The sequence below is a fragment of the Pyricularia pennisetigena genome (genome assembly GCF_004337985.1).
Source record: "Pyricularia pennisetigena strain Br36 chromosome 4 map unlocalized Pyricularia_pennisetigena_Br36_Scf_6, whole genome shotgun sequence".
In the NCBI taxonomy this organism is placed as follows: domain Eukaryota; kingdom Fungi; phylum Ascomycota; class Sordariomycetes; order Magnaporthales; family Pyriculariaceae; genus Pyricularia; species Pyricularia pennisetigena.
The window spans coordinates 1,330,364-1,355,853 of record NW_021940918.1 but is presented as its reverse complement, the minus strand read 5'-3'; the positions used below and the strand labels follow the sequence as shown (position 1 = coordinate 1,355,853).

General features: G+C 51.6%; 12 protein-coding genes across 12 annotated transcripts; 6 read left to right on the top strand and 6 right to left on the bottom strand.

Moving 5' to 3' along the window:
• Positions 1 to 675: 675 nt before the first annotated feature.
• On the top strand, positions 676 to 1,578 carry PpBr36_06005 (uncharacterized protein; the record flags this gene model as incomplete). Its single annotated transcript, XM_029893153.1, has 1 exon — positions 676 to 1,578. One exon carries the CDS (start codon positions 676 to 678, stop codon positions 1,576 to 1,578), a length of 903 nt encoding a protein of 300 aa, XP_029746161.1.
• A 624-nt stretch (positions 1,579 to 2,202) lies between these two features.
• PpBr36_06004 (uncharacterized protein) lies at positions 2,203 to 3,967 on the bottom strand (the record flags this gene model as incomplete). The annotated part of the gene is made up of 4 exons (XM_029893152.1): positions 2,203 to 3,062; positions 3,176 to 3,323; positions 3,396 to 3,665; positions 3,740 to 3,967. The coding sequence occupies 4 exons, from the start codon at positions 3,965 to 3,967 to the stop codon at positions 2,203 to 2,205; spliced, it is 1,506 nt and encodes a 501-aa protein (XP_029745496.1).
• A 548-nt stretch (positions 3,968 to 4,515) lies between these two features.
• On the top strand, positions 4,516 to 5,913 carry PpBr36_06003 (uncharacterized protein; the record flags this gene model as incomplete). The annotated part of the gene is made up of 1 exon (XM_029893151.1): positions 4,516 to 5,913. One exon carries the CDS (start codon positions 4,516 to 4,518, stop codon positions 5,911 to 5,913), a length of 1,398 nt encoding a protein of 465 aa, XP_029746164.1.
• A 479-nt stretch (positions 5,914 to 6,392) lies between these two features.
• On the bottom strand, positions 6,393 to 7,269 carry PpBr36_06002 (uncharacterized protein; the record flags this gene model as incomplete). Its single annotated transcript, XM_029893150.1, has 2 exons — positions 6,393 to 7,057; positions 7,152 to 7,269. 2 exons carry the CDS (start codon positions 7,267 to 7,269, stop codon positions 6,393 to 6,395), a joined length of 783 nt encoding a protein of 260 aa, XP_029745500.1.
• A 1,794-nt stretch (positions 7,270 to 9,063) lies between these two features.
• Positions 9,064 to 11,027, top strand: PpBr36_06001 (uncharacterized protein; the record flags this gene model as incomplete). Its single annotated transcript, XM_029893149.1, has 6 exons — positions 9,064 to 9,120; positions 9,400 to 9,499; positions 9,590 to 9,642; positions 9,820 to 10,649; positions 10,729 to 10,754; positions 10,834 to 11,027. The coding sequence occupies 6 exons, from the start codon at positions 9,064 to 9,066 to the stop codon at positions 11,025 to 11,027; spliced, it is 1,260 nt and encodes a 419-aa protein (XP_029745499.1).
• A 784-nt stretch (positions 11,028 to 11,811) lies between these two features.
• PpBr36_06000 (uncharacterized protein) lies at positions 11,812 to 14,511 on the bottom strand (the record flags this gene model as incomplete). Its single annotated transcript, XM_029893148.1, has 2 exons — positions 11,812 to 14,345; positions 14,481 to 14,511. The coding sequence occupies 2 exons, from the start codon at positions 14,509 to 14,511 to the stop codon at positions 11,812 to 11,814; spliced, it is 2,565 nt and encodes an 854-aa protein (XP_029745498.1).
• A 1,042-nt stretch (positions 14,512 to 15,553) lies between these two features.
• PpBr36_05999 (uncharacterized protein) lies at positions 15,554 to 16,413 on the top strand (the record flags this gene model as incomplete). Its single annotated transcript, XM_029893147.1, has 3 exons — positions 15,554 to 15,628; positions 15,713 to 15,985; positions 16,060 to 16,413. The coding sequence occupies 3 exons, from the start codon at positions 15,554 to 15,556 to the stop codon at positions 16,411 to 16,413; spliced, it is 702 nt and encodes a 233-aa protein (XP_029745958.1).
• An 887-nt stretch (positions 16,414 to 17,300) lies between these two features.
• Positions 17,301 to 18,742, top strand: PpBr36_05998 (uncharacterized protein; the record flags this gene model as incomplete). The annotated part of the gene is made up of 4 exons (XM_029893146.1): positions 17,301 to 17,327; positions 17,398 to 17,649; positions 17,720 to 18,053; positions 18,117 to 18,742. 4 exons carry the CDS (start codon positions 17,301 to 17,303, stop codon positions 18,740 to 18,742), a joined length of 1,239 nt encoding a protein of 412 aa, XP_029745959.1.
• Positions 18,743 to 19,285: 543 nt separating this feature from the next.
• Positions 19,286 to 19,877, bottom strand: PpBr36_05997 (uncharacterized protein; the record flags this gene model as incomplete). Its single annotated transcript, XM_029893145.1, has 2 exons — positions 19,286 to 19,663; positions 19,806 to 19,877. The coding sequence occupies 2 exons, from the start codon at positions 19,875 to 19,877 to the stop codon at positions 19,286 to 19,288; spliced, it is 450 nt and encodes a 149-aa protein (XP_029746259.1).
• A 542-nt stretch (positions 19,878 to 20,419) lies between these two features.
• Positions 20,420 to 21,624, bottom strand: PpBr36_05996 (uncharacterized protein; the record flags this gene model as incomplete). The annotated part of the gene is made up of 2 exons (XM_029893144.1): positions 20,420 to 21,186; positions 21,270 to 21,624. The coding sequence occupies 2 exons, from the start codon at positions 21,622 to 21,624 to the stop codon at positions 20,420 to 20,422; spliced, it is 1,122 nt and encodes a 373-aa protein (XP_029746260.1).
• Positions 21,625 to 22,318: 694 nt separating this feature from the next.
• PpBr36_05995 (uncharacterized protein) lies at positions 22,319 to 23,606 on the top strand (the record flags this gene model as incomplete). The annotated part of the gene is made up of 4 exons (XM_029893143.1): positions 22,319 to 22,335; positions 22,479 to 22,553; positions 22,685 to 23,286; positions 23,377 to 23,606. 4 exons carry the CDS (start codon positions 22,319 to 22,321, stop codon positions 23,604 to 23,606), a joined length of 924 nt encoding a protein of 307 aa, XP_029746261.1.
• A 251-nt stretch (positions 23,607 to 23,857) lies between these two features.
• On the bottom strand, positions 23,858 to 25,233 carry PpBr36_05994 (uncharacterized protein; the record flags this gene model as incomplete). Its single annotated transcript, XM_029893142.1, has 2 exons — positions 23,858 to 24,953; positions 25,133 to 25,233. The coding sequence occupies 2 exons, from the start codon at positions 25,231 to 25,233 to the stop codon at positions 23,858 to 23,860; spliced, it is 1,197 nt and encodes a 398-aa protein (XP_029746262.1).
• Positions 25,234 to 25,490: the final 257 nt, after the last annotated feature.

The following is a 25,490-nucleotide window of genomic DNA, read 5'->3' as shown; positions in this document are numbered from 1 at the left end:
AGCAGCCGGCTCAAGCGCACTGTAGCAATGGCAACGGTCTTTGACACCATGTCATTCGCTGCACTTTCCTGCCCTTCTATGTTAGACCCCGCAAGCCACACTGGTTACGCAGCAATCCAAGTACTCTAGTAGTACAAATACGGGTTTAGTCCACCGGGGATCGCCGTTTTGTTGCAAGCCGGCGCAGCAGATCCTTCAACGTCATTCTCCGAGGCTGAGCCCGTTTCCGCCATTCGGCGCCGACGTTGCTTCTGCATTGTCCTCTCGCCTATGTTGTGACGAGGACCTGTCGATAAGCTCTGTTAGACTTTTTCAGCAGGCAGAATCCCTCGATGCCGATCCTGCCCTATATAGACTTAACCTCAACCCTCCCAAACGAAACAGGGCGAGTGCACCGGCTTATTCTGACATTTCCGGCCTGCTTAAACCCGCATGTGTACCATACTGCATCCCAATTGCTAGACTAACGTAGCCAGGTCTGATTGTTGATTGGCGGATGAACTGCTGTGTCGGATGGCAGATACTAAATCCACTTGTTCCTAGTAACAGCTTTGTTGTTAAGTATAAATGGGGGATCTTGTCATCGGTTTTAGAGATGAATGTTGCCTTGGAACTCATAGATATACCCGATCAAGTATCAAAGTCTTAAGACACAATCCCGCTCAAACATTCAGGATGACAACACTCACAGAAGTCAATCACATCTCCATTGTCGAAATCATTGTCTACACCCCTGCCCTAGTAATAGCCTTAATCCTCGCTACCCGCCATGGCTTCAAGAGGGCATCAGGCTGGCTCTACTTGATACTCTTTTCCCTCATCCGCATCATCGGCGCAGCCCTCGATCTCGCCTCAACGCAAAATCCCGGGGACGCAGGTCTCGTCTCTGGCACAAACGCCCTGAGGAACGCCGGCCTGTCGCCCCTGATCCTCGTAAGCGTCGGCCTGCTGACCCGGGTGCTCGTGGGCCTGAAGAAGAGGACCGACACGATACTGCAGCCGCGCATGCTGCGCCTCATACAACTTGTCGTCATGGTCGGGCTCATCCTCTCCGTCGTCGGCGGCATCAAGTTTGGCAACGAGTTGAGCGATGTCACATCCAGGCAGCCCGCCGACGTCGCCGCCATCCGGTCGCTGAGCACCCCGACAGAATCCATCACCGGGACCGCCCTTATGATAATGGGCTACGTGGCCTTGGTGCTCGCCACCGCGGTGCTTTCCCTGCAGCTTCGGTCCGTTGACGGTGGTGAGCGACGTTTGATCGGCGCGGTTGCTGCCACTTTGCCTTTTGTCCTCGTCCGGATTATATATGCCGCCATCGCGACGTACAACACGTGGGATCCGAGCTTCCACTGGTATGTGGCTGGTCCTCATTACTATGCCTACATGATCGGCATGTGTGTCGTTATGGAAATGTTCACCATTGCCATACTCGAGGCCGTCGGCTTGACGCTGCAGCCGCTGCCAGACGACGGGACAGCCCCCGAAATAGCCACCGGGTACCAAATGACGGGTTCTTCTCATCAACAAAAACCGCCAGGAACACCGGAATGGTCCAAAAATGGCTTCAGTGCCTAATACGATAACATGATTGTATGATCGAAAGTTATGGTCGAGTGAGGATGGTGTACAACATGATGAGATTACGTATTTATGGATTATGGTCTGGGTTGTATTCACTTTGACTGTATTCCGACCCATCTTCCGGGTGAGTTACAGGACTGTAACTCAATTGGATTCTATTTATTTTATTTATCACTACCTTTCAGATAGACTACAAACACAATTCTTTACCCAGGATGCTTATTTTGTTGTTGGCCTTACGGATCTCTTCGCTGGTTGACTTGACAAAGCCATGTTTTGCTACTGCTTACACATACGCAACCACCTACCTGCTTGCATGCCTGCCCAATTAGCCCCCTTACCCGCCTGCATGGGTATTTACCTAAATTCCTTGGTGGCATCTACCCTCCTATCTCTGCAAATATCATCAGGCATGTTTCGTGGGCATGGCAAAAAGACCAATGTTCCCAGGTATGTTTTGATGTTGTCACTGCGTAAGCCCCAATAGTAAGTACATTGAGAAAGAAATATGTTGATGGGTAATATAATCATACAACAGGCAGTCCAGATATGCAGCCCCACGTGCCATATTCATACAAGAGATGTACAACAGTATTCAAGGCAAATGGTACAGTGATCTTATTCCCCAATGTCACCACCGAATCCGACTGGACGACGCTTGCCATCGTTTTCTGGCAAGATGGCCAGGGCTTGATATATTTTGCCCATGCCATTCGGTCCCCGATCCACAAGCCTCTTCCAAGCCCGATCGACATCAGCAGCCTTTGATGGCTCCTTGCAGTTCTTGATTAGGCTATCGGCTCTCTGTTTGATGCCCATAGCCTCAAGGAAGTACCCTTGTGGAACAGGTCCGTGAACCTCCACCCCCTCACTAGCACGCATGGCGGCCTCGGCCACAGCAGCAAAATCGACATCAGCGCTCAGGTCAGTGAGACCAGGCTCGACAAAGGGGCTGACGCGCTGATGACGACGAATGCCCCTGAGCGAGTTGATCGGAATCGTGCCATCGCCTGGGCCATAGTCTAGGATCAAGGCTGCTCCGCTAGGCCGTGGCTTCGGATTTTGAGCCGAACCACCGATACGTGATGCAATGTCACTGGCGTATAGGGATGCATCTGGGCACACCTCGATCTGTGCGTCTGCAACTTTCTTCAGGGCTCTGTAGCGCGGCGATGAGTCTGGGAGGTACCGTGAGTGCCGAGTCGCCGAGGGTGAGAGCGTCAGCTGGAAGTCCGGTGGCGGTGTATCCCTCCGTTGCGTGGCAGGAGTGTTGAGGCTCTCATGCGTCGATCCCGGAGGTGTTGGTGACACGACGAGCTCACGCCATTCGAGAGTTGACTTGAGGGTCGTCTCCGGGGCTGAGCTGGGGGTTGCTGTCCCAGCCGACTTCTCAGACGGGACTGGCACATTCATGAAAGTGTGTATTGGCAGCGCGTCAAAGAATTCATGGGCAACAAAAAATGGGGTCTTATCAGGATCTATGAGACGATTAATACTGCGAACTGTGGCTACACGCTGAAGTCTTCTAACTCACTCTTCGGGATTGACTGAACAGTTTCAGTCCATACGATTGGTAGCTGTGTTTGTTTACAGACGCTATGGTAGCCGACTTCAGACTCCGTCAGGGGCGCATCCTCGCCACACAACAGGTTCTTCTGGGCTTTGCGTAACTCCGGGCTTGCCTCAACCATGTATATGGCATCGAGGCTGTTAGACATGTCGCCAAATCTTCGGATTGTCTGTCGTATTGAAAGTCGGTCAACATACTCCACCCGAGAAACTTCGGAATCAAGCTTGATAACTCAACATACCCGGAGAACGTCACTCATCAAAGTTCCCCTTCCTGGGCCCAATTCCATGAGCTGGACTCCGCTCGAGGGGCGACCCTGGGACATCCATTCTGCAACAAACCAGATGGCAATGAGCTCGCCAAACACCTGGGAGACTTCGGGTGATGTCACAAAGTCGCCCTTCAGGCCAAATTGGTCCCTGCCTTGCTCAATGGCGCCAGTATAGTAGCCACCAACGTCTGCAGTCAGACACATACGCATATAGCTAGCAAGTGGGATGGGTCCCGTGGTCTTTTAGGGGACACTGATTAGCAATCCATACGCCACTGGATGGACTACGGGCAACATGTTTCAAGTGAGCATACCGAAATGGCCGCAGCTAGCTGCTCGGCCAAAGGTGTTGACCACTGCCTCTTGTCCGTCTGTGCGGAAAGTGAAGCATCTTGTTGACTATACAAGCGGGCTGTTTGCGACAAGCTTCGGCAGTACTGCCATCTGAATCTTTGGCTTGGCTGCACAAACGTGGATGTTTCCAAGCGACGCAGAGCCTGCATGCCACGCACGGCACCTCTGCGAGATATGAAAGCAGACATGATCACCAGATGACCATTCCACTTTCTGTTGCTGATCTCGCAAAGCCGGTGGTATATGGATGGCTGTCTGTAGCTCAGTGGAGTTGTTGAGCTGGATTAAGCTCCAATTTGGTGAGCTACCGAGACATCCAATTGGTGAATAGCTCGCCTTGCCTTTATAAAATATTTACAAGGCAAGCAATCTAGATTTCCTTGAGGTATCGAGGTCTCTGCCGCAGCATTTTGGGGAAGGACAGGATCGGCAAGAGCTATCCCTGCACAGGTACCCACCAGCGCGCGCCGGCAAGCAACACAGTGCGAGCTGTAACCCCTACACGACAAGGATATTTTTGTTGTGGGGGCTGACGTTACTTGGGTCGCGATATATTGGACAACCAAGCAATCGCTACTAGAGACTGCAAACAGACGTCACAGACAATCGCATGGGCATAGTTGAACTATAAAGCAATCGATTGTTGTCTACAATAAACACGCAACATACGAAGCAGTCCAGCACCCGAAACATCACAATTTGATCGCATTTTCGACGGCCCCAAGTCATTCCAGAAATGGCTGGCAAAGCCTCCCGGTGGGCCGTCAGCCAGGAGGACGTCGCCAAAGCGAAACAAGAACGTGAGGCCAAGCGCCGTGCCAAAGCCGCAAAGGCCGCCGCGCGCAAGGCCCAGGAAGAGACCGCCGCCCAGGCACAACCTCAAAGTCAACAGCCGGCTACCGAGAATGGACCACCGACAAAGAGGCGAAGGGTGACGCCCGCTCCCGATGCCGCGCACAACGGAGATGACGATGGCAGCCGCGGCACACCAAACGAGCACAGGCTGCTGAGGTTGCCGGGACCCCCGTTCGGCCGGTGCAGAAGCGTCGAGAACTATGACAAGCTCAACGACATTGAAGAGGGCGCCTACGGGTGGGTTGCGAGGGCGAAGGAACTCGCGACAGGAAGAGTGGTGGCCCTGAAAAGGTTAAAGATCGACCCGAAAGATCGGAGTGGCTTGCCAGTCACGGGGCTACGTGAGATCCAGATCCTCAAGGACTGCAACCACAGAAATGTGGTGGAGATGCATGAGGTGGTGGTTGGTGACGACACCAGCAAGATTGAAAACATCTTTCTGGTGCTCGAGTTTCTTGAGCATGATGTCAAGAGCGTGTTGGAAGACATGCCAGAGCCGTTTCTCTCGTCAGAGGTCAAGACGCTACTCCTACAACTCGCGGCAGGCGTGGATTACCTCCACGAAAATTTTATCCTCCATCGAGATCTCAAAACCTCAAACCTCTTACTCAACAACCGCGGCCAGTTGAAGATTGCAGATTTTGGCATGGCGAGGTACGTGGGCGACCCGCCGCCGAAACTGACACAGTTGGTGGTCACCCTATGGTACCGTGCGCCAGAGCTTCTGCTCGGCACGATCAAGTACGGTCAGGCGGTAGACATGTGGAGCGTGGGGTGCATATTTGGCGAGCTGCTCACCCGTGAGCCATTACTGCAAGGGAAGAACGAAGTCGACGAGCTGACAAAGATATTCGAGCTTTGCGGCGTGCCGACGGAGGAGACCTGGCCTGGGTTTCGGCGGCTGCCAAACGCGAGGTCTTTGAGGTTGCCCAAAAACCCACAGGCCGCCGGCTCCGTCATCAGGGCGAGATTTCCACTGCTCACTGCAGCGGGGAGCGCTTTGCTTTCAGGGTTGCTATCGCTGGACCCGGACCGAAGGATCACAGCCAAAGAGATGTTGGCACATGACTATTTCAAGCAAGATCCTAGACCAAAGCATGAAAGCATGTTCCCTACATTTCCCAGCAAGGCTGGCCAGGAGCGGAGGCGACGCCGTGATACGCCAAATGCTCCTATCCGGGGCCAAGCTGCTGATCTTGGTGACGTCGATTTTACTGGCATTTTTGCACGCCGCGAGAAGGAAGAGAAAGGTGCCGGCTTTCAGCTTCGAATGATATAGAAAGACGCCAAGTGTAGCTACTACTCCTTCTTAAATATAATATTCGGTGTCTGGGATCGTCCGTGAGACTGCTATCCGTATCGTCTCAATTCTTTTTTTCTTTTTTTTTTCTTTTTTCTTTTTTCCCCCCTTCTAACTAAACCATAAGATATATGGTCCAGATAATGATCCACACTCCAGACCTTCTTCCTGTTTCTACAATTTGTCAGATTGTTTGCAATCAACCCTCACATGAGTTCGTCCGATTTTACCATCTTTCCAAACGGCGATGCAAATATGACCTAGACAAGAAAAGTATGCATGTGCCCAACGCCTTTCATTACTTTACCCATAAATCACAACTCCTTTCCCTCGTATTAAAATATCAGATACTGCTTAAAAAGACAGTCCGTTCTTTGCACGCAAGATACCAGGAGCAAAATCACGAGCTGAAGTGAATATAAGAATGGGATACTCCAGCTCAACATGATATATTTTCATCATAGAGCGAAGCCGACTCCGGTGACGAACCACGTAAAGGTCATGACCGTTATGGCGCTGGTCATCAGGGCAACACCCCAAGCACCCTTGTCGACACCAGACATGGCGCCGCTGCACGAGACGCACCTCCACCCAGAGGCCAAGGGAGTGTAGGCAGCCTTGGTGTACATGCCGAACTTGTAGCCCGAGAAAGGAGCCAGATAACCTGGGTCGGCCGAAGCCTTTATCGAAGAGTCCGAGTCGTAAATAATGAGGGTGTACTCGGCCACCACGTACGGTGTGCCCTTATCATCACTCGAGTCCCAGAGGAAGTCGGCCTTGGTGGCATATGTCATGTTTTGAGTCAGGGTCCATGTGCGCGTGGCCTGGCTGCAGCTGATGAGCACGTCGATGGCAGTCGGAGGAGCTTGGAGGTTGGTATAGTTCCATCCCCATGTAACCCAGTCGCCAACCTTGACCAATTGCGTCCCGGCAGTGGGAGCAGGTGTGATCATGACCACTGATCCCGCGGGATCTTGGGGATCAAACTCGGTGCGTGTACTATTTCCAGATGGCTTGCCGGTGGCAGTTGACTTGCCAGTCTGCGTGATCGAGGCGGTATTCTGAGTCTCGCTGCCACTAGCTGGCCGTGAGGGCGTCTGCGTTGCTGTCGGAGTGGGAGAGCCTGTTGTAGAGTTATATATGTGTCAGTCTTTGCAGAACAGAGAGGAATGTGGTGGCCGTCACTAGTGTGCATGGCCAAACAAGGACAGACTCACTGTCTTGTCTCGCGACTAAAGCGCCGGCTTCCGGCAGCCACCCCGGCCAGGCTGAAGCCGCGGAAGAGAACGACAGCAGCATGGCTGCCGCCTTGACTACCGATATCTGAAGCTTCATTTTGGATTGTTGTGACAGGAATGCAGTTGTAACAAAGAAGAGATAACGGAGTGGGTGAGCGAGAAAAGGCTCAACCAAAGCAAAACGGTGACGAGTTTGCCTGGCGTGTATTTGTCTCAAGCCGGCCCGGTGGTCGTTTCGTGTCGTGTGGTTATGCGACTGACGTTATTGTTTTCCGTGTGTGATCTCGGCGAAAGTGAGGATCAAGTGTTGGAGCCAAGTGCACGTTTTTTTGCAACAAGCAAGCAGCCAGCCAGCCGTGAATGTGTCTTGTTGCTGCTGGTAGTGACTACCTGAGCGTAGTTCCAGCAAGCGAGCGACCCAGAAATAAAATAAGCCGTGTGAAGCGAGAAATAATATTATTAACTGAATACCAAAACGAATGACTGTATTCAAACAAATTCCGAAAGCGAGTGACGAACCAACACCAAGGTCGAACGTTTGGCGGATTGTGAAAGGGACAAAAAGGGAGAAAGGGGAGAGTTCAACGTTGCTAGACGCTTTGGGCTTGCGCTAAACAGAAAAGCCTGGAAACCACTGACTGTATCGAAACACAGCCAGCCAATGTGGGCACTCGGCATGGGTGTGTCGTTGCATTGATTATGGTATTTGTTTATTATTTAAAACATGAAAGTAAAGAAAACCGGGTGCAGCCCAGGCTCTTCGTAGCGGGGACAATTGCCTCCTGCATCGTATTCTGGTTGCTGCTCCACTTGTGACAACGCCCCTCTTTTCTCATTCGGCTCGTATCTGCGCTGCGCCCATGAACGGTCCAAAACTGCTGCATTGCATGCTCAACTGCAAGTTATTCGTTATTCGCGACTTGTATGCTGCATGCCTGATTGGCAGAAGAGAACGATTGTTTATGCTTCTGTTGTCTCGCAAAGAAAAAGGCTAGAGCGGGAAATCAGGGGTTTTTGACAATTCAGCAGGCCTGATCCAAGGACAGTCCAAGTCATTAAATGCTAAACCATCTTTTAGGATGAACACAAGCAAAACCAGGATCCCATCTTGGCTGGACCATCCGTCAAAACGAACCTTAAGGCAACTAATGTAACAGACGAGACGTTGAGCAGACCAGCGGGAAGACCCGTAATATCTATCGCATGCACCTCAGACCAGGAAAGAGTAGGACTTGCAAAGTACACAGCCAGACGAAACAGCAATCTACGCCAGTGGTGTCCAGCTAGGCTCCTGGCAGTACAGTACAACCCGAGTTGGCTGATCTTCGTTGCCAGCTAGGCACACTTTCTGACCAAAAGGATTCGTTTTAAAATTAATCGCAAGACCTGACACCATCGAGCAAGCTATGCTTTTTACGGAAAGGATTTCAGCTGCGATCCCGTAGGTCAGCCCAAGGGATTGGGTCCAGCTCTTGGCAACTACTGCCGTCAAGGTCCGTGTGTATTACTGTACGGGCACGTGAACGCGGCCGCGAACACCAGACCAGTTGGCCAGGATTCCAGAATGCAGCCAAGTCAAGAGGTCAAGTGAGGGAGCTTTGTCGCCAGAGACAGGAAGTGATAGGCATGGAGGCATTAGATTAGACAGGACAAGAAAGGGAGGGATGAATCGAATTTGGAGAAAGACACACACAGGAAAAAACAGGGGAAGAAAAAAAAACGAACACAAAATTGAGAGATGAGCAGGCAGGCACGTCTGCCAAGCCATATGCATTTTATGCCACCACTCCACCAGCTGAACTTCCATTCACAGCTTTCATCAAACCATTTTCTACCTGCTATTACCTCTGTCTCTCTCGTCCGAGCTTTGTCAGCCCCGTAACAAATAAACATGCAGCCAGATATTGATTCAACCGTAACTATTGAGCGACGCTTTTTTGAGACTCTGGTTCGCCGGTAAGAAAAATAGCATTGGAACTCACCAAGACCATCTCATTCAAACGTCTCCTCAACAGGATGACCGCGCCAGCTTTGCGTCGCGCGACACTCACAAAAAGTGATCAATGTGCTGATCTCCACTGACATGGGCTTCTCTGACATTGATAGTGGTCAACTTGTGAGTTGCTCACCGAATCTCGGCCGCTAAAGAGTCTGGCGTCATACACCTTGTGTTTTTCAGCCAGTCACTTACTCCGAGGTTTGACTGACCTTGATATGAATAACCAAGCAACCCTCTGACGTGCCCGTTTCCCGTTCTTTGCCCAACGATGCCCTGATAGTGTCTCGCGCAGATCACGAGGCTCTCCAACGAATGGCAAGACGCTACTGTGAGTTATAGATCAGACCGGAGACTATGCGAGTCACGCTAGGCCCGCACACTGACATGGATGTACTTATGTGGATTTCGGTGCATGCAGCAAATCTCTGCCAAAACCTGCTCCGTGGCGGCGTCGTGGAGGACACTATAAACGTATGCCTCGTTCTCCAGTCACAATTTTTTTTTTTTTTTTTTTTTTTTTTTTTTTTTTTTTTTGCGTTTTGGTTTCCATTGGTCTGATATCGATTGAATGACAATGGATACTCGGGAGAAAAAAAAGAAAAAGAAAAAAAGAAACACAAGCTGACGTATCGTTGCTTCGGTTGACAGCTCCTTAGCCAGGACGAAGTCACAAACTCTATCCAGGATGATGCATTCACTTCCCCGCCTCAGTCGGTTCCTCAGAAGGAACATCGAACCTTCGCAGCCTACGACGACAATGCATTGCCCCATGTGCCTCCGAGGCTTCGGCCAGTGCACGCGGGTCGGAAGCCATTAGTCGAGGTTGGCGATGGACACAACAAACCTCCCGCGGGTCCCGCCGTTCATTCAACCGTTAGCTTTGAGGGATCGCCAGACTGGGCAGATGCTGATGGTGGTCAAGATGCTTTGTCGTACTCGGCCGAGACTCCAGATGATGCCGACATCCACGGCCAGCAGCTATACCCGGCCCACAGTGAGAAACCGGCTTATGAGAAGCAATGCATGCGAACTATCCAGCTGATCGGTCTTCCCGACGGCACAACCCATGCGGATATCACCGGGGTAGTCAGGGGTGGTCTCTTGCTTGATATATTCATACGGGCCCACGATCGCTCCGCCACCGTCTCCTTCCTGCACTCTGCCGATGCGCGGATCTTCTTTGAGCATTGCCGGAGACACGACCTGTATATCAGGCAGAAGAGGATAGAAGTTCGCTGGAGTGACCGTCAGTTCACCCTTTCCGGCCATGTTGCAAGCAAAATCGGGAACGGAGCTACGCGAAACCTTGTATTGCGTCGCTATGATTCGGACACAACCGAAGCAAGCATCCGCGAAGACCTTGACCACATCCACAACCTGGCCGTCGTCAAAGTAACTTTCATTGGTGGCAGTTGCTTCATAAGCCTCAACTCAGTTCACAATTGCATAGTTGCAAAGACATGCATGATGAGTCGTCTGTAAGTTAAGAAAAGCGTTTGGAACCCAAATCTGAGTCTTTTGTTACCATTATGACTAGAGGCTGACTGGAAATCTTAGTAAATACAAGAATTGCAAGATTGAGTGTAAGTCGATCCTAGTGTACAAATGGAGTTAATTATTCATGTTCTTTCGGACTCGGAACTAATTCAGCTCTTAACCCAGGGGACGTGGATGAGTGTGCCCAGCCCCTCGATCGTGTTCAACTAGTGAACACTAGAAAAGACCCGCCACCTGCAAAGAGGCACGTGAACACGGTTGCCAATCGCTTCAAGCTCTTGAGCATGGACGGGGAAGATGAGGATCCATCCGAGCAGAACTATGCTGCGGCCAAAGGTTCTATTGGGGTTGTTGCCTAATGTTCGCCTCAAATTCCTCAATGAGCTGGCTTTTGTGTGGTGTTGACACAACTGTACGGGCTTTGTGGCTTTGAAGGTTTGGGTCTTGAGGGACTTGGGTTGTTTGCCCAGGGAAATGTTTTAAGATGATTTCATGTTTCCACAAGCCTAAGACGGGGCTTTGGGTTTGTTAGTATGACTGGTGGGCGGTTTTATGGAGTTTCGGATACCCGTTTTCTAATTATTTGTGGCTGCGGCCTGCAGCTTTTCTATTGTTGATCATATACCAAAACTTCCGCTTTTACCTTGATTCTACGCGGCTATCGACTTGCCGACAACGGGGAAACTGAATGAAGTGTATGGTTGTCGCACTGGACCCAACTTGTTTGCGATTTTCGAGATAGCCTTGAGCACCAGCTTCGAGGTTTCAGTGTCTGTATCTCTGACAGTTCCAGCTTTAATCATTACCTTAGGGTTGTCATAAGATTTAATATCAATGATTTATTTACATGAAGTCAACATGCGGCCTGAATGATGCGTTGCATACAACAGACGCTTTTACTGCAACATCCCATGCCAAAATTTCTAAAAACACACACAAGCATCTTCCGCTTAAAAACCGCTTGCTGGCAAAAGGCTTGCATGCTCAAGTAATGACAAGAACAACAAAGTATTATGATTCGACTAAGCGAGCCAGCTCCGAACCTACACGGGAAGAAAAAAAAAAGCCTACCTTAACCTATGAACCCTTTCCCCCGCCCTCCTTTTCCCGAATTCCCCAGAACAGAACCCAGAATTTTATATTCTACTTTGTTGCAGTGTTGGAGACAGACTGCAGATACCCAAGCAAAAAATTCCGGTCTGCAGGAGATATGGGTGTTTGACTACCCCTAGGAGACGGTTGTCCACTCCTCGGCCCCTCGGACGAAGCAGACGCGAGTACCGTAGCACGAGAGAGGGGTCGTGGGGTCTGATCTGTGAGTGGAAGAGGCATGGGTATTTCCTTGCCCTTGTCCGCATTTTCGGCCGCTGGAGGCACCTGCTGTGTTTGCTGCTTGCTAAACAACGACAAGAGCAGCGTCTTTTGTTCCGGCGTTGCCTGAGATGGACGTCTAGCTGCCTGCTGCTGCGGTTGGCCTAAGAAACTCGGCATGCCGGTCGCAGAGGGCGTCCTGTTGGGCGCAGGCTGCCCAAGGTATGGTTGATAGGTCTGAGAGGGCTGTGGCAGATTAGGCTGCTGTGCTGAGAAGTGGGGATAGCCAGTTATCGCAGATGATTGGTTTCCTACAGAGACTGGCTGGTGCATATTGTCCATTGCGGAGTGGGAGGCCTGCGAGCCATATGACGAAGCCAATGCAGGATCAGGTGCACTGCCACGCTCTAATCCCTGGGGACGGCTGAGAAGCTTGAGCGCCCCGAATGGTAAACCTAGGTTTGAGTCCATCTGGGTCGGTCCACCGCTGGTCTGCACTGCAGCTCGAACGGTTTCGGCAGTAGAGCTCGCTGCTTCAGGTTGAGGTATGTTGGCAAACTGCAGTCCCTGTGACGATCCGGTTCCGTCTAAGCTGCTGATCGGGACAGCCCCTTGACTTGCTGCAGCATTTGGGCTCGGAGACTTGAACATTCCCAGAAGCGCGTTCTTGTGCGTTTGCGCCGACGTCTGTGCCTGGACATCCGAGTGGGCGGGCCTCGGGGATCCAGCCATCCTCAATGCCTGGTCGAGAAACTGCTGGGATGTTTGTGTTATCGTCGTCGGCTGCGAGAGTTGCATGACTTGGGATGCGGGCTCAGGCACAGGGGGGTTGGCTGATGCGCTGTCTGTAGGCCTGGTGACATTTCCTCTCAAGGCACTGAGGAGAGACATCGAATGGGTGCTTAGCTGTGGGGCTGGAGCTACATTTTCAGCTGGCTTGGGGTATGTTTGATGGCTCGGGCCTGAAGAAAGGAAATGCTGCGGAAGCTGGTGAGCGAATGCTGCTTGGTTAGCTGCCCCACCTGCTACAGGCGGTGCAGCATGGCCGGGACCGCCTGAGAGTTGACCCCCCAAGGCAGAGGCGCGGTCAGCTGGGGGGAAACGTCCATGACCATATCCATTATTGCCAGCGAGCTGGCCTGGAACTTGACCCATGTGGGTCATGGGTTGTTTTTCAGCTGTATGGGTCCCGAGAGGAAAGTCAGGAGGAGGTACGTGGTGGTGCATCTGTCGAATATGGTTATGATGGTGAGGTGTTGGCGGTTGGGTAGCAGGTACACTTGAAAGGATATGGTCCAAAGGAGTATGGGGCGGCAGATTAGATGAGGGATGCACCTGCGCCGCACCCGCCGAAGGTCCGGCCTGCAGAAGCGCGAGTAGCGCGTTGCCCTTGTCTTGACCTGGATCGGGCGGCGCCTGGCCCCCTGCGGTCCCTTGCAGTCCCTGAGTTGAAGGTTGTACCTGGAGCAGTCGCTGCAGTTCCCGAGTGGCGCCCTCAAAAGTCTCAATGGCAGGCGTTGCAGCGGTCTGCTGCTGGACAACATTGTGGTCAACGTGCATTCCCAGTTCATCCTCCGTGACGCCCTCCTCGTGAATGGGCTGGGCAGCGAGGCTGGAGCCGGCTGCTCGCAAGCTATCCCGTTTCTTCTGCTGAACGACCCATTTCTTCAGAGGCACCAAAAAGGGAGCCACCATGTAAAACTTGTTAGCGTTCGATGCAGCGGCTGCGTCGTATTGGTGCTGTTGGCCTTTCTTTCGGAAGGCTGGGAGCTCAGAGAGCTTGTACCACTGGATCTTGCTAATTTCCTTTCTGGTCCTGGGCTCGAAGTGGGTGTCCATAGGAATATTTCGGAAGACATAGAGACGCAGCTGCTGCTCGCGCATATTGATCTCTATGTACTTGACTTCGTCGGTCTTGGGAACCAAGCCGGCGGCTCTGATATCAAAGCCGGTCTCCTCGTAGACCTCACGTATAGCGCAATCAAGATCGTCTTCGTCCTTGTTGATCTTCCCCCTAGGAAAACTCCAGTTCGCACCTTTCTTCCAACCCTTGACCAGTACGGTCGAGTCCATGGCCTCGTTGAGCATGATGGCGCCCCGCACCGGAACGCGGGTCTTGTACTGCAGGAACTCTTCAAAGGCTCGCATGTGGTTTTCGACGGGGAAAGAGGCAAGCAGTGGGCAGTGCTGGAAAATCCGTAGACAGAAACTGCGCAGGGACATGGACGGCAGTGTTGGGTCCAGCGGACGAATAAAATCCTCGTAGAACCATTGTGCTTCCTCGACTTGGAAACATATGCGCGCGACCGACGACAGGTCTTCTGCAGGCAGGTTGATGATGAAGCGGACGCAAAGATCGTCCAACCCTGAGCATTGCCGGGTCAGCACAAATACGTGAATACTACACATGCGACTTCCAGTCCACCCATGCTTTTCATTCGCGAGGTTCGGAAGCAATAATGTTTAACCAACGGATGCTGCCGCTGTCGTGTTGCACTCACAGTCCTCTAACTCCATTTTTGATTCCGACATCTTGTTAAGTGTGATAATATTATGGGCATATCCACGGAGAGGAAAGCCAAGTTCGAAATCTGTTGTCCAGGCCCCTCGAGCTATTGGGGCGTGCTGGGTGGCGCGCGTCAAGCTGCCTCGGTACACCCTGGCAGCGCAATCGGGTCGCGACGAGGCGCCAGCTATCTCAATGCGGGAATCTCGCAAGATAAAATGCCTACAACACAAGATCGATCTATAAATCGGTGCGAAGCAAGGAAAAAGTGTAGCCAAAAAAAGAAGAAGACGGCGTTGTGCCGCAATGGTGGGACGTGGTTTGGAGGCTTTAGCCTTTCAATTCGTCGCTAGTTCTAGAATATGGCTGGTTTGCGCAGGCTTGCCCAACGCCGGCGTACATACAGTCTCAGCCACCAAAAGTCCAGACCATCAGCCACACACATTAGCCACAAATTGTAGATGGGCTACGTACCGTCATCACGCTATATCTGAGAAAAGGATGTCACGAATGACATGCCGGGGGTTGCAGAGGTGTGACATCATATTTGGAAACAAGCTTGGCCCCAAAAAATAAGTCAATGCGAACTTTCATCATCATCATCATCGCGTTTATTGCAGATACTTTGAAACAGTCAAAAGGGAGCGGGAGGCAACACCAAGAATTCCATCTAGCGTTGTTCTTCTTCTAATTAACTCCTCTGTACCATTCAGTTTTTGCCTATTTCCCGGTGACGATTCTCCACATTGTGTCAACTGCCGGCTAACTGAACAAGAAGCTGGGACCAGGCGGCCTCCAAGAGGCATTGGACGAACGCATTCCTTCGCCACCCAACCAATAGTACCCAGCCAGCAGCCACCACCCGATTTGGGCATTGACTTGCTTGCAGATAAAACTGCAAAACTCCCCGAGCAAGTTTTGCCCAGGTGGTTCCAATTCCGAGCAACTAACTTCCTTTACTTTGCATTCTCTGGGCAGTAGAGGTACAGCTCCTCTGCCAAGGAATTCTCTACATTCCCTACTCAACCTTTGCTGTGCTCCAGACGCGAGTTTGCCTAGCTTCCCGCCATGGCTGCGTTCCTTTTTAAGTTGGCCGCCAAGCGCGCCTTGCAGGACAAGATGAAGATGAACACCAATTCACAGGTGGGTCTTTCTTCCAATCACTTTATACTGTGACGATACATGACATAAAAACTCAATGTTGGAGACTAGCTGACATCATTACAGGATCCCTTTTACGAGTATGAAGAGATTGAAGTGCACAAAGGTGGCAAGACCGAGATCATATACAAGAAGAAGGGAAAGAAACCGATTCCCAAAGGTTTGAGCAAGAATGATGCACAGGTGCTCAAAGGGGTCCGCAGCCGCGCCTATCATCTTGACATGAGTCTCTTCAGTTTCTGTGGTATCCGGTTCGGTTGGAGTTCTGTCATAGGCCTGGTCCCTGCCATTGGTGACGTCCTGGACGCGCTTATGGCCCTGATCCTTGTCAAGAAATGCGTAAGTAATCTGACCTTCTAGCTCTGTTCCAACCCTACCGTCGTCGTCTGGTCAACTAATTCAGTTTCATGTAGATGAAAGTTGACGATGGCTTGCCGCTGTCAATTTTGTCTCGCATGGTGTTCAATATCCTGGTGGATTTTGTCATTGGCCTCGTTCCATTCGTGGGGGATATCGCCGATGCAGCCTACAGAGCGAACATTCGCAACGCATGGTTGCTGGAGCTCTACTTGGTCAACAAGTACGACGAGATGAACAAGCGTGGAATCTCAGACCCTGCGGATCTGGAAAATCAGCCATCCTCGTCTGCCGCAACTGCCTCGGTGGCCCCACCTAAGCCAGCCAAGAAGAAGTTCTTTGGGCGTGGAGGTGAAACTGTCGACACCTCTACAGCCGCAGAGGGTCGCACCCGTCGAGACGGCATATAAAGAGAGAAGGGCGCTGTTTTAGTTGCCGTAATTTGCGTTGTTTCTGTCACTGTTTGCGATGGGCATTGGTGACGCTTCATGATTTAATGAACACATATGAGGATAGAGAGAAACCTTTGTCCATTGACGTGTGTTGGTACTTAACGTTCATAATTTAATGCAAGCAAAATCATCTTTTCAAAACATGAATATTTCCTTCTTGGCTTGACGGGTACTTCTCAGGCTGTTTCTTAGTTGACAGAAGATGACATATGATTATCCACCTTGCCGATTAGTCCCACATGTTTGCTTTATAACGGTTTGTCAGGTTTGATTCACCATCAGCTAGCTACGCGTTGTTTTTTGATCAGATAAACAATTCTAACAATTAAGAGTGGGGTTCTCGCGTGTTTGTCGATCTGCGGGACCTGAAAGTGGCATCCATCTCCTGGTTGCCTGGCGGACGTGTCGCAGCGGAATGAAAGAAAAAGTAAAACTTGACTGACGACAACTAGACTAAGGGTACAAAAGTTACTTTCGGAGTTACGATGAAGCTCGCCCGACCGTGTAAAAGTGGGCTAACAAGGTTGAAACGCGGTGGTTGGGTAGGTAACTAGATGATTTCTCGCGACGAGACCCACATGACACGGCCTGCTTAGACGCGTAGAACCCCTGTCGTTTTTTGGTGTTCGTGCTCTTCCGGTCGCGTAAAGTGGCATAAGAAGGACTCAAGAACCTCCAAAGCTCAATGATCTTCCTCTCTTTCTTCCAACTCAGAACCAAACCTTTCCAACCCAAAGCTTTGGATTTCCTGCCGACTTCAAATTCAAGCATTACTTGCATTCTTCTGTTTTTAACATTGTTTCATCTACATCAAGAACATTGTTTGTACTCTTCCTACTACCACAATGATCGAGACGACTCCGAGCAAGCAGGTACGCGCCACCATCCTACTCTTCATAGTCTAATGCCATAAAACATGTCTCTAACTGTCACCTAACACAGGCTGCGTCTGCAATTGAGTCTTTCAAGATGGAATCGCCCATCAAGAAGCTTGACTTCAACGTCGCCGACAAAGAGAACCAGCCCCACACAGAGTCCGTTGCTGAGGAGACGGTCGAGAAGCCCCTCGCTAAGGACATTAAGCCGGTCGAGAAGCCAGCCGTTGCCCCGACAATCAAGACATTTGAGATGGACGAGCCCATTCTCCAAGAGAACCCTCAGCGTTTCGTTCTGTTTCCTATCAAGTACCATGAGGTCAGATATATCCCCCACAACCTCGCCGTCGTTGCTCTGGATACCAGCTAACCGAGCCTCGTCAAAATAGGTGTGGCAAATGTACAAGAAGGCCGAGGCCTCATTCTGGACCGCGGAAGAGATTGATTTGTCCAAGGATCTTCACGACTGGAACAACAAGCTCACTGACGATGAAAAGTACTTCATCTCTCACATTCTTGCATTCTTCGCCGCTTCGGATGGCATCGTGAACGAGAATCTGGTTGAGCGTTTCAGCGCCGAAGTCCAGATTCCCGAGGCACGTTGCTTCTACGGCTTTCAGATCATGATGGAGAATATCCACTCCGAGACATACTCGCTCTTGATCGACACGTACATCAAGGAGAACGCGCAGCGCACATACCTCTTCAACGCCATTGACACTAGTACGTCATCACTTAAGCTTCCCCATATCATGGTGTGACTCGCAAGCTAACGACCCTCTTCAGTCCCTTGCATCCGCAAGAAAGCCGACTGGGCTCTAAGGTGGATCACTGATAAGAAATCGACCTTTGCCACGCGCCTGATTGCTTTCGCTGTTGTCGAGGGCATCTTCTTCAGCGGTGCTTTTGCCTCCATCTTCTGGCTCAAGAAGCGTGGCCTGATGCCTGGTCTGACATTCTCCAACGAGCTCATCTCGCGTGACGAGGGTCTCCACACCGACTTTGCCTGTCTCTTGTTCTCATTGCTGAACAACAGGCCCAGCAAGGATGTTGTTAAGGAAATCGTTGTCGATGCTGTCAAGATTGAGCAAGAGTTTCTCACAGAGGCGTTGCCCTGCGCCCTCTTGGGCATGAACGCCAACCTCATGAAGCAGTACATTGAGTTTGTCGCTGACAGACTTCTTGTCGCCCTCGGAAACGAGAAAGTCTACCGCGCAACCAACCCATTCGACTTTATGGAGAACATCTCACTTGGTGGCAAGACCAATTTCTTCGAGAAGCGCGTGGGCGAATACCAAAAGGCCGGTGTCATGGCCAGCACCAAAAAAGCACCTGTCGAAGAGAAGACCGGCTCTTCGCCCCAGGCCGAGGACAGCAACGCAGGAGACTTCACCTTTGATGACGACTTTTAGTTGTCCTGATGTGAAGTTCTGTTTATCTTTTTGTGCTTGGTATTATACCCATGGTTTTGGCCTCGGCAGGCGCCCCCGATGCATGCATGGTTTGGAGGTGTTTTTTTTTTGAGGTGCCTGCAAGCATCAGACTCGCTTGTCAGGCTTAGACATCCAGTCCTGTTTTAGATACATAGTTGCTTTTTTTGTTGGGTTACTGGCGGACCGGCTCGGTCCACATCGAGGGCGTTTGAGGCGTTTAAGCGAACACTGGGAAGGTATATTCATTTCAAACTCAATTTTGAGATTAACGGCTTATGGTAAGGATGGCGGGATGGAAGGCCGTCGGGACGCAAGTCATGTACAAGTATTTAAGATAATGTTAGGATCACTTTATTAGGATAGTTAACTCGAGGTTCACCCATTTGTTATTTTTTTCCCCTCAAATTATACATGGTTAGAACTTTCCCTCAACTATTACTCCCATAGTTGGCCGTCCGTTCTGTTGCACAGCCTGAGGATTGTCCAAGATGCTTACATGCTATCCCTAGCCCACCAGCCTATTTATCGTTTGCCCTTTTTCTTCTTGCCCTTTGCGCCACCTCCTTGCTGTTGCGCCGGTGGTTGTTGGGACCTCGCCGCAGCACCTGTCGTCGCTTCGGACTCTATCGGCGTTGGCACGGCACCGCCCGCAGGCTCGAGCAGCCCATCGTCCCGGGGCGGAAGCGCGGCCTGCTTCCTCCCCAGGCTCCCCAACATCTGGATCAGACGCGAGACCTCGGCCGCCTTGCTGGTTCGGTATTTGAGGCAGGCGCCGCTGACATCGTCATAAGTCTTGAGAACGAGCCTGGCCCGCGGCGGCTTTGCGTCCGGCAGGGTCTCACCGTCTTTATGTGGTTTCTGCTCGGCCTTGCGGATCGAATAGCGCGTAGTCACCCTCGTCTTTTTTTTCCCCCGATTGACAAGGATGAAGTTAGTATGACGCTCTATTTTATTTTCGGTTCAGAGGGGGAAGGGCGGCCCAGGCGCGGAAGACAACCTGGAAACCCTCCCATGTTTTTATCGATGTAGGACGAAAACTCACCGTTGCTGGACGGGCTTCAAGCAGGAGCTGTGACTGATGGAGCCATTCCTGGCTTGTTGCGAAGATGGGCATCTTGGAAAAAAAAAAGAGTTCCAGATGCCGAGAGCGCAGAACAAGCGTTTACCTGGTGTAGGTATCTGTGTCCATTCTTAGCTGGCGAATGTTGGTTTGTTTGGTTTGCGACAGCTCGAGCGATTGGCACTGAACAGCATAATCGCATGTAGCGGGGCGTATGCTGACCGCGGGGGTTGTTCAGATGAATTCTGTTCTTGGGCAGTTAAATCCAGACCCACACGGTGACGAGACTATTCGCACCGGGCACTGTCTCCTGGTTGCCTCATTGCATCGCCAATGTCTGTCTGCTTCGTAAAATGAAACCATTGATCTACAAACCTACCATGATCGGAGGCAGCATTAATCTAAAAATCGATAGATTTTTTTTCTCATTCAAGTGAACCATGGTTGTCATAAAAGTCCTCCATGAGCAAATATCTATGCAATACCATAGTTTGTATGAAGCGCCGAATCCCTGGGTATCTACCGTACATATGGCAAAAACGACGAAAGACATAAAAAGAAAGAAAAAAAAAGACAAAACCAGCTTCCAGCTACAATTAAACGTAAGGGTCTGGCATCCAGAAGATCAAGTCCCGGTCCGCAGTCGCAAAGAAGTTGAATCGGGGGTTGAATGCCAACACGGCGGCCTCCCTCTTATCCTCGAGCGTGAAAGCCGGGTCCATCCTCTTGTTTTCTCCCACAGCCCCATTGACATCCCATACCGAAACATTCTGGCCCCTGTTTGCCCCCATAACGAACCGCCCGTCAGGCGTGAAGCAACAGTCGCCGCTGCTCTCTACATCACCGTGCCCGCTCCCCTCGCCTGGGGCCACACGCGAGGTGCAGGAGTCCGGTTTGCGCAGGTTTGCCTTAAGCTTGCCGTCAAAGGCGTCGAGCAGAAGGTGCCCGGCGCCGTCGGTGCCGAGCAGGATGCATTTGCCATCGTTGGAGAATTCCAGTTTCGTCCAGCCCTGGAGGAGGCGCGAGGCATCCACCTCCTTGCAGGCCTCGACGATGTCAAAGGTTGCAAAAGGGGCTTTGATGTAGTTTTTGTAGTCGTAGAGCAGTATGGAGCCGCTCCTAGGGGAGCCGACGGCGAAAACCTCACCCGACGGGTCCCAGGCCAGCAGATAGGGCGTGTTGAGGAACAGCTGGCCAACAGAGTTCTTAGACCTGATGTCCCATAGTCGCACGGTATTATCCCGACTGGCCGATATGAAATTGTCGCCGCCAGGGTGCATTTCGAGGTTGGTCACCGCATCTTTGTGGCCCTCAAAGTACCTGATGAAGCTATTGTCGAACGTTTCAAGATATCGGATGGCATCTGCAAAAATAAAAAAAAGTGAAGAGTCAGCACCGTGGTGTGCACACAGATGGGTGATGGGCTGGTGGCATTAACGAACATACCGTTTTGCTTTGTACTAGCGTATATTATACTTGTACCACTATGGGTGAACTTGGCCAGTTTCACGCCATACTTCTTACTGGCTAGGTTTTTGTCGTGTCGACCTTCCCGAACGTTGTATAGCTGGATTGTCTCATCGCTCTCCGAAGTCATGCAGAGGTCGCCCGGGTCATTGAAGTCCAGCGAGAGTACATGTGGCGGCGGCTTATCTGGTCTCAGGTCCTTGCGGCGGAATAACCTGGTGGGCTTGAACGTAGACAGTATTTGCTGGAGCTCAGTGGTGCCGCCAGTAGTAGACCCAAGGAGCGATGCGCCCCCATTCGTAGGCGTGCCCACGGTGGGTATATCAACATCCATCGCTTGTTGTTTCCTCGCACCAGTATGGGCTACTCCGAGGCGCGCAATTGTGTTGCAGGGGAACGGTGGTGGGTTGATTGATGGCTGCTATTTTGAATTGGTTTGACACAGGAGCATGACGTTGTATCCTACAGTAAGCACAGGCTTTTGCGAAATGAGCTCTTCCGCCGTCGGGGCCAGACCCGTGGAGTGACGGGTGGAACTCTGTTGCATTTTTGAGCTCGTCATTGGCCGCAGATGAAGATCCAACAAACCCGGCTCCATGGTGCCCTGATCTAAGTCACCCATATCCTTGTTCGGGCTGCTCCGATTACCGCTGCTATGCGCACTTGGGCTGACGCGAGGGACAAGTCTACTCGCATCGTTGGAGGAAAGAATTGAGTCAATATGTCCCCTGACTTCCTGCCCTGGCAAAATTAGGGTGGCAGTCGTTGCTCGTTTTTGTCTTTCTGCTTTTATTTTTATTTTTATTTTTTTTTGTTTGTCTGTTTTTGGTTAACCCGGCTTGCGCAGTAGACTCTGATGGCGCATTGTCGTTTTGCTCAATCCGTTATTCTTGCGTTCACTAGCAGCTGAGGCTTGGCCGTCATCGGAACTTAAACTTGCGCTTCGACCTGGCGTTTTCTCCAAAAGCACATCAGGAGTCACTTGAGGGGGGAAAAAATCAAACAAAACACACCAGGGATTACCCGCCATGTCAACCACGCTTGGGTATGTTGTATGACGGGCTGCACGCATCATAGTCCAGGTGCAAGATTGGGCAAGGTTCTGCAGAGCTTTGTTTGTGTTCACAGCCTGCTCACCGCATTGGTGGAAGTCCCAGCAAATGACTAACGAAAACCGAATGCGCCCAGGGCCTTCATAGCGGGCGGCATCGCAGCTTGCGGCGCCGTGACTGCCACACATCCTTTTGAGACGGTCAAGATTCGGTAAGATGCCGCGCCAGTTTTCCCATCCCCTTTTCGATTGGACGGTGAAGCGCCTCCGCTCTCCGCCTCCCGCTTCCAGTCGCGTGTTCCATGGGGCCTAGAAGACTGAGGAATATCCGACGACACAATAGCATGCAGCTGCAGGGCGAGCTTCGAGACAAGGGACATCAGCCTCACTTCTACCGCGGCCCCTTCCATGGCGTTTCCGTCATCGTTCGAAACGAGGGCTTGGGTGGCATCTACCGAGGCATTAGCTGCGCCTATGTCTACCAGATCCTGCTCAACGGCTGCCGCTTGGGCTTCTACGAGCCAATGCGCCAGACCCTGACAGGCCTCTTCTATAAAGACAAGAATCAGCAGAGCTTGGGCATAAACATCTTTTGTGGTGCCTCCTCCGGTATCATCGGTGCCGCTGCTGGTAGCCCCTTCTTCTTGGTCAAGACAAGATTGCAGAGTTATTCACCGTTTCTACCAGTGGGGACACAGCACGAGTACAGGAACGCTGTGGATGGCATGCGACAGATATACGGCGCGGAAGGATTCAAGGGCATGTACCGAGGAGTGGGGGCTGCTATGATCAGGACCGGCTTCGGCAGCTCTGTGCAGCTTCCGACGTACTTTTTTGCCAAGAGGCGCCTTGTCAGGCACTTGGGCATGGAGGAAGGGCCAGCGCTTCATCTCGCAAGCAGCACGGTTAGCGGTTTTGTTGTCTGCTGCGTCATGCACCCGCCAGGTGAGTTTGTGGATTGGCCCCATTATATTCCCAAGTGCTTAGTCTGCCCTGTTGATATGTGCTGCTGCTTACAACATTTTACTGTCGTAGACACCATCATGTCTCGCATGTACAACCAGACTGGAAACCTTTACAGTGGCATTCTTGATTGCTTTGCAAAGACGGTCAAGACCGAAGGTGTTTTTGCCATCTACAAGGGGTTTCTGCCACATCTCGCCCGTATTCTCCCACATACAATTCTCACACTGAGCTTGGCCGAACAAACAAACAAGCTGATGAGGAAGTTAGAAGACCGGATTTTGCCAACCGAGGCTTTGTAACCCCGGAATCATGTTATATAATGCGTGTAATCGGAAGTCGCCTCATGCATATGACGGGAGGTGGAGGCGGCGTCGATGAATTTTGGTCTTGTAAAAGCGCATTTGTGCTAAGCGCATTAGATCACGATAATTTTCAACTGTTATAGAGAGAGGGTAAAGTTCAGGTAGTGCGGATTCTGGGCTTAGTGGTTGTGGATAGGAATATACCCCAAAGCCTTTTTTTTTTTTTTTTTCGTTTATTTGATGTCCGACTACCCGTTGACAGACCTCTGGCACCCGTGACATAGCTTGCTGCTTCTCTGTGCGATTACCTCTCCGTCGGTGATATCACCCATCTCCCCTGCCCATCTTTCGTTACCTGTGGCGTCAATGGCCACGCCGCAGAGACCACACCTTTCACTTGGTTCATCCCTCGATAACTTTGCCGTCGTCCGAACGACGTTTGCCACGACCGATGGGAAATTTTCCTCCACCTCCCTAAAGTAACGCGTCATAACGTCGTCGATGGTCTGATGCTTGTGCGAGATGACGGGGTTAGCAACGGAAGTGTCATCGACGATGAGACTGGTATCCATGCCCGCCAGCTCGTTGTATGTGGTGAGCTCCTTGCGGTAGAGCTCTCGCACCAGAAAGTACACCAGCATCTTGTGCGAGCTTGCTTCTGCTGCCCCTGCTGACCCACGCGAGTAGTCGGGTATGGAGTGCGCCCCGTCATTGATCAGCCACGGGAGGGAAAAGGCCCTGCCCTTGGCCGTCTCAGAAAGCGTCAGCGCCGCCAGCGACGTGGTGCTGTTGCCAAGCAGCAGCGCGCAGCAGTCCTCCCTGACCGCCTCGGCCATGAGTATGTGCCGCACAAAGAGCCGTGTGACGTCGGCCGCCGACGTCGCCGACGGGAGGTTGTCAAACAGGTGCCTCAACTGCTCCTCGGGCGGGCACCCTTCCTTGAGTGCCGGCAGTGCAGTCCAGTCGATACCGCTCAACCCGATCGCGGCGGTCAGTGGCACGCTCCGGAAGGCAAAACTCGGATACCTCTCCGCCCAGCGCTGGAGCAGGTCCGAGGGAGGCGAGGCGGCGCCCGCTGTCGGCAGGTTCGTGTCGACGTGGACCACATGAATCTTGGTGGTTATCGGCGTGTACTTTGTCGAGGGCGGGCGCTGGTTCTTCTGGGCGCGCCGCCCTTCGAATACGTCAAGAAGCTGCACTGTGGCTGCGGACGAGGGGCCGAACGATAGGCCGACAGTGTAGTCGGCCTTGCCCCGCTTGGTGGCACCGCTGGCTTTACTCTCGCGCGTCAGGACCTCGAGCCGCTTGGCTGTCTTGACCTGGATGAAGGAGCAATAACATGGTCTATAGTGATTGTGTTAGCTTGTGCAGTATATATGAGGGAAATGCGCAGTGAAATCATGTGATTTAGTTGTAGAAGAGTTTTGGTGAGATTGGCTACATTGCATGTGGTGACGATAACAACAGAAGACAAAGAGAAAAAGAAAAGAAAAAAAAAAACATAGCGAAATTTGCATGCGCACCCACAAACAGCATCAGTCCGAATTTCTTGGATAGCTGGCCTCTCCTTGCATCTTTTGCAGGGCTTGCCGTCAGCAGAGCCCGCGTCGGTCCTTTCCACCATGTTGATAATTATGTCAAAGTTCTAGACACGGGCACGATGTGTTGCAGGGACTTGATGCTTGACTAAAGTCGATACTACGGTGAGGTGGGTTGTTTTGAGACCACTAAGGCCGGCGGGTTTAGCGGGCAATAATTGGTGCAGAAATCTGGATGACAGTGCAATGGAATGCAGGTCAATCGGTCTAGGCTCTAGGTCTAGTCTAGCCTATCATCGTCAAAAGATTGGATCAAACTGCACCATTGACTGGTTTTATTTCA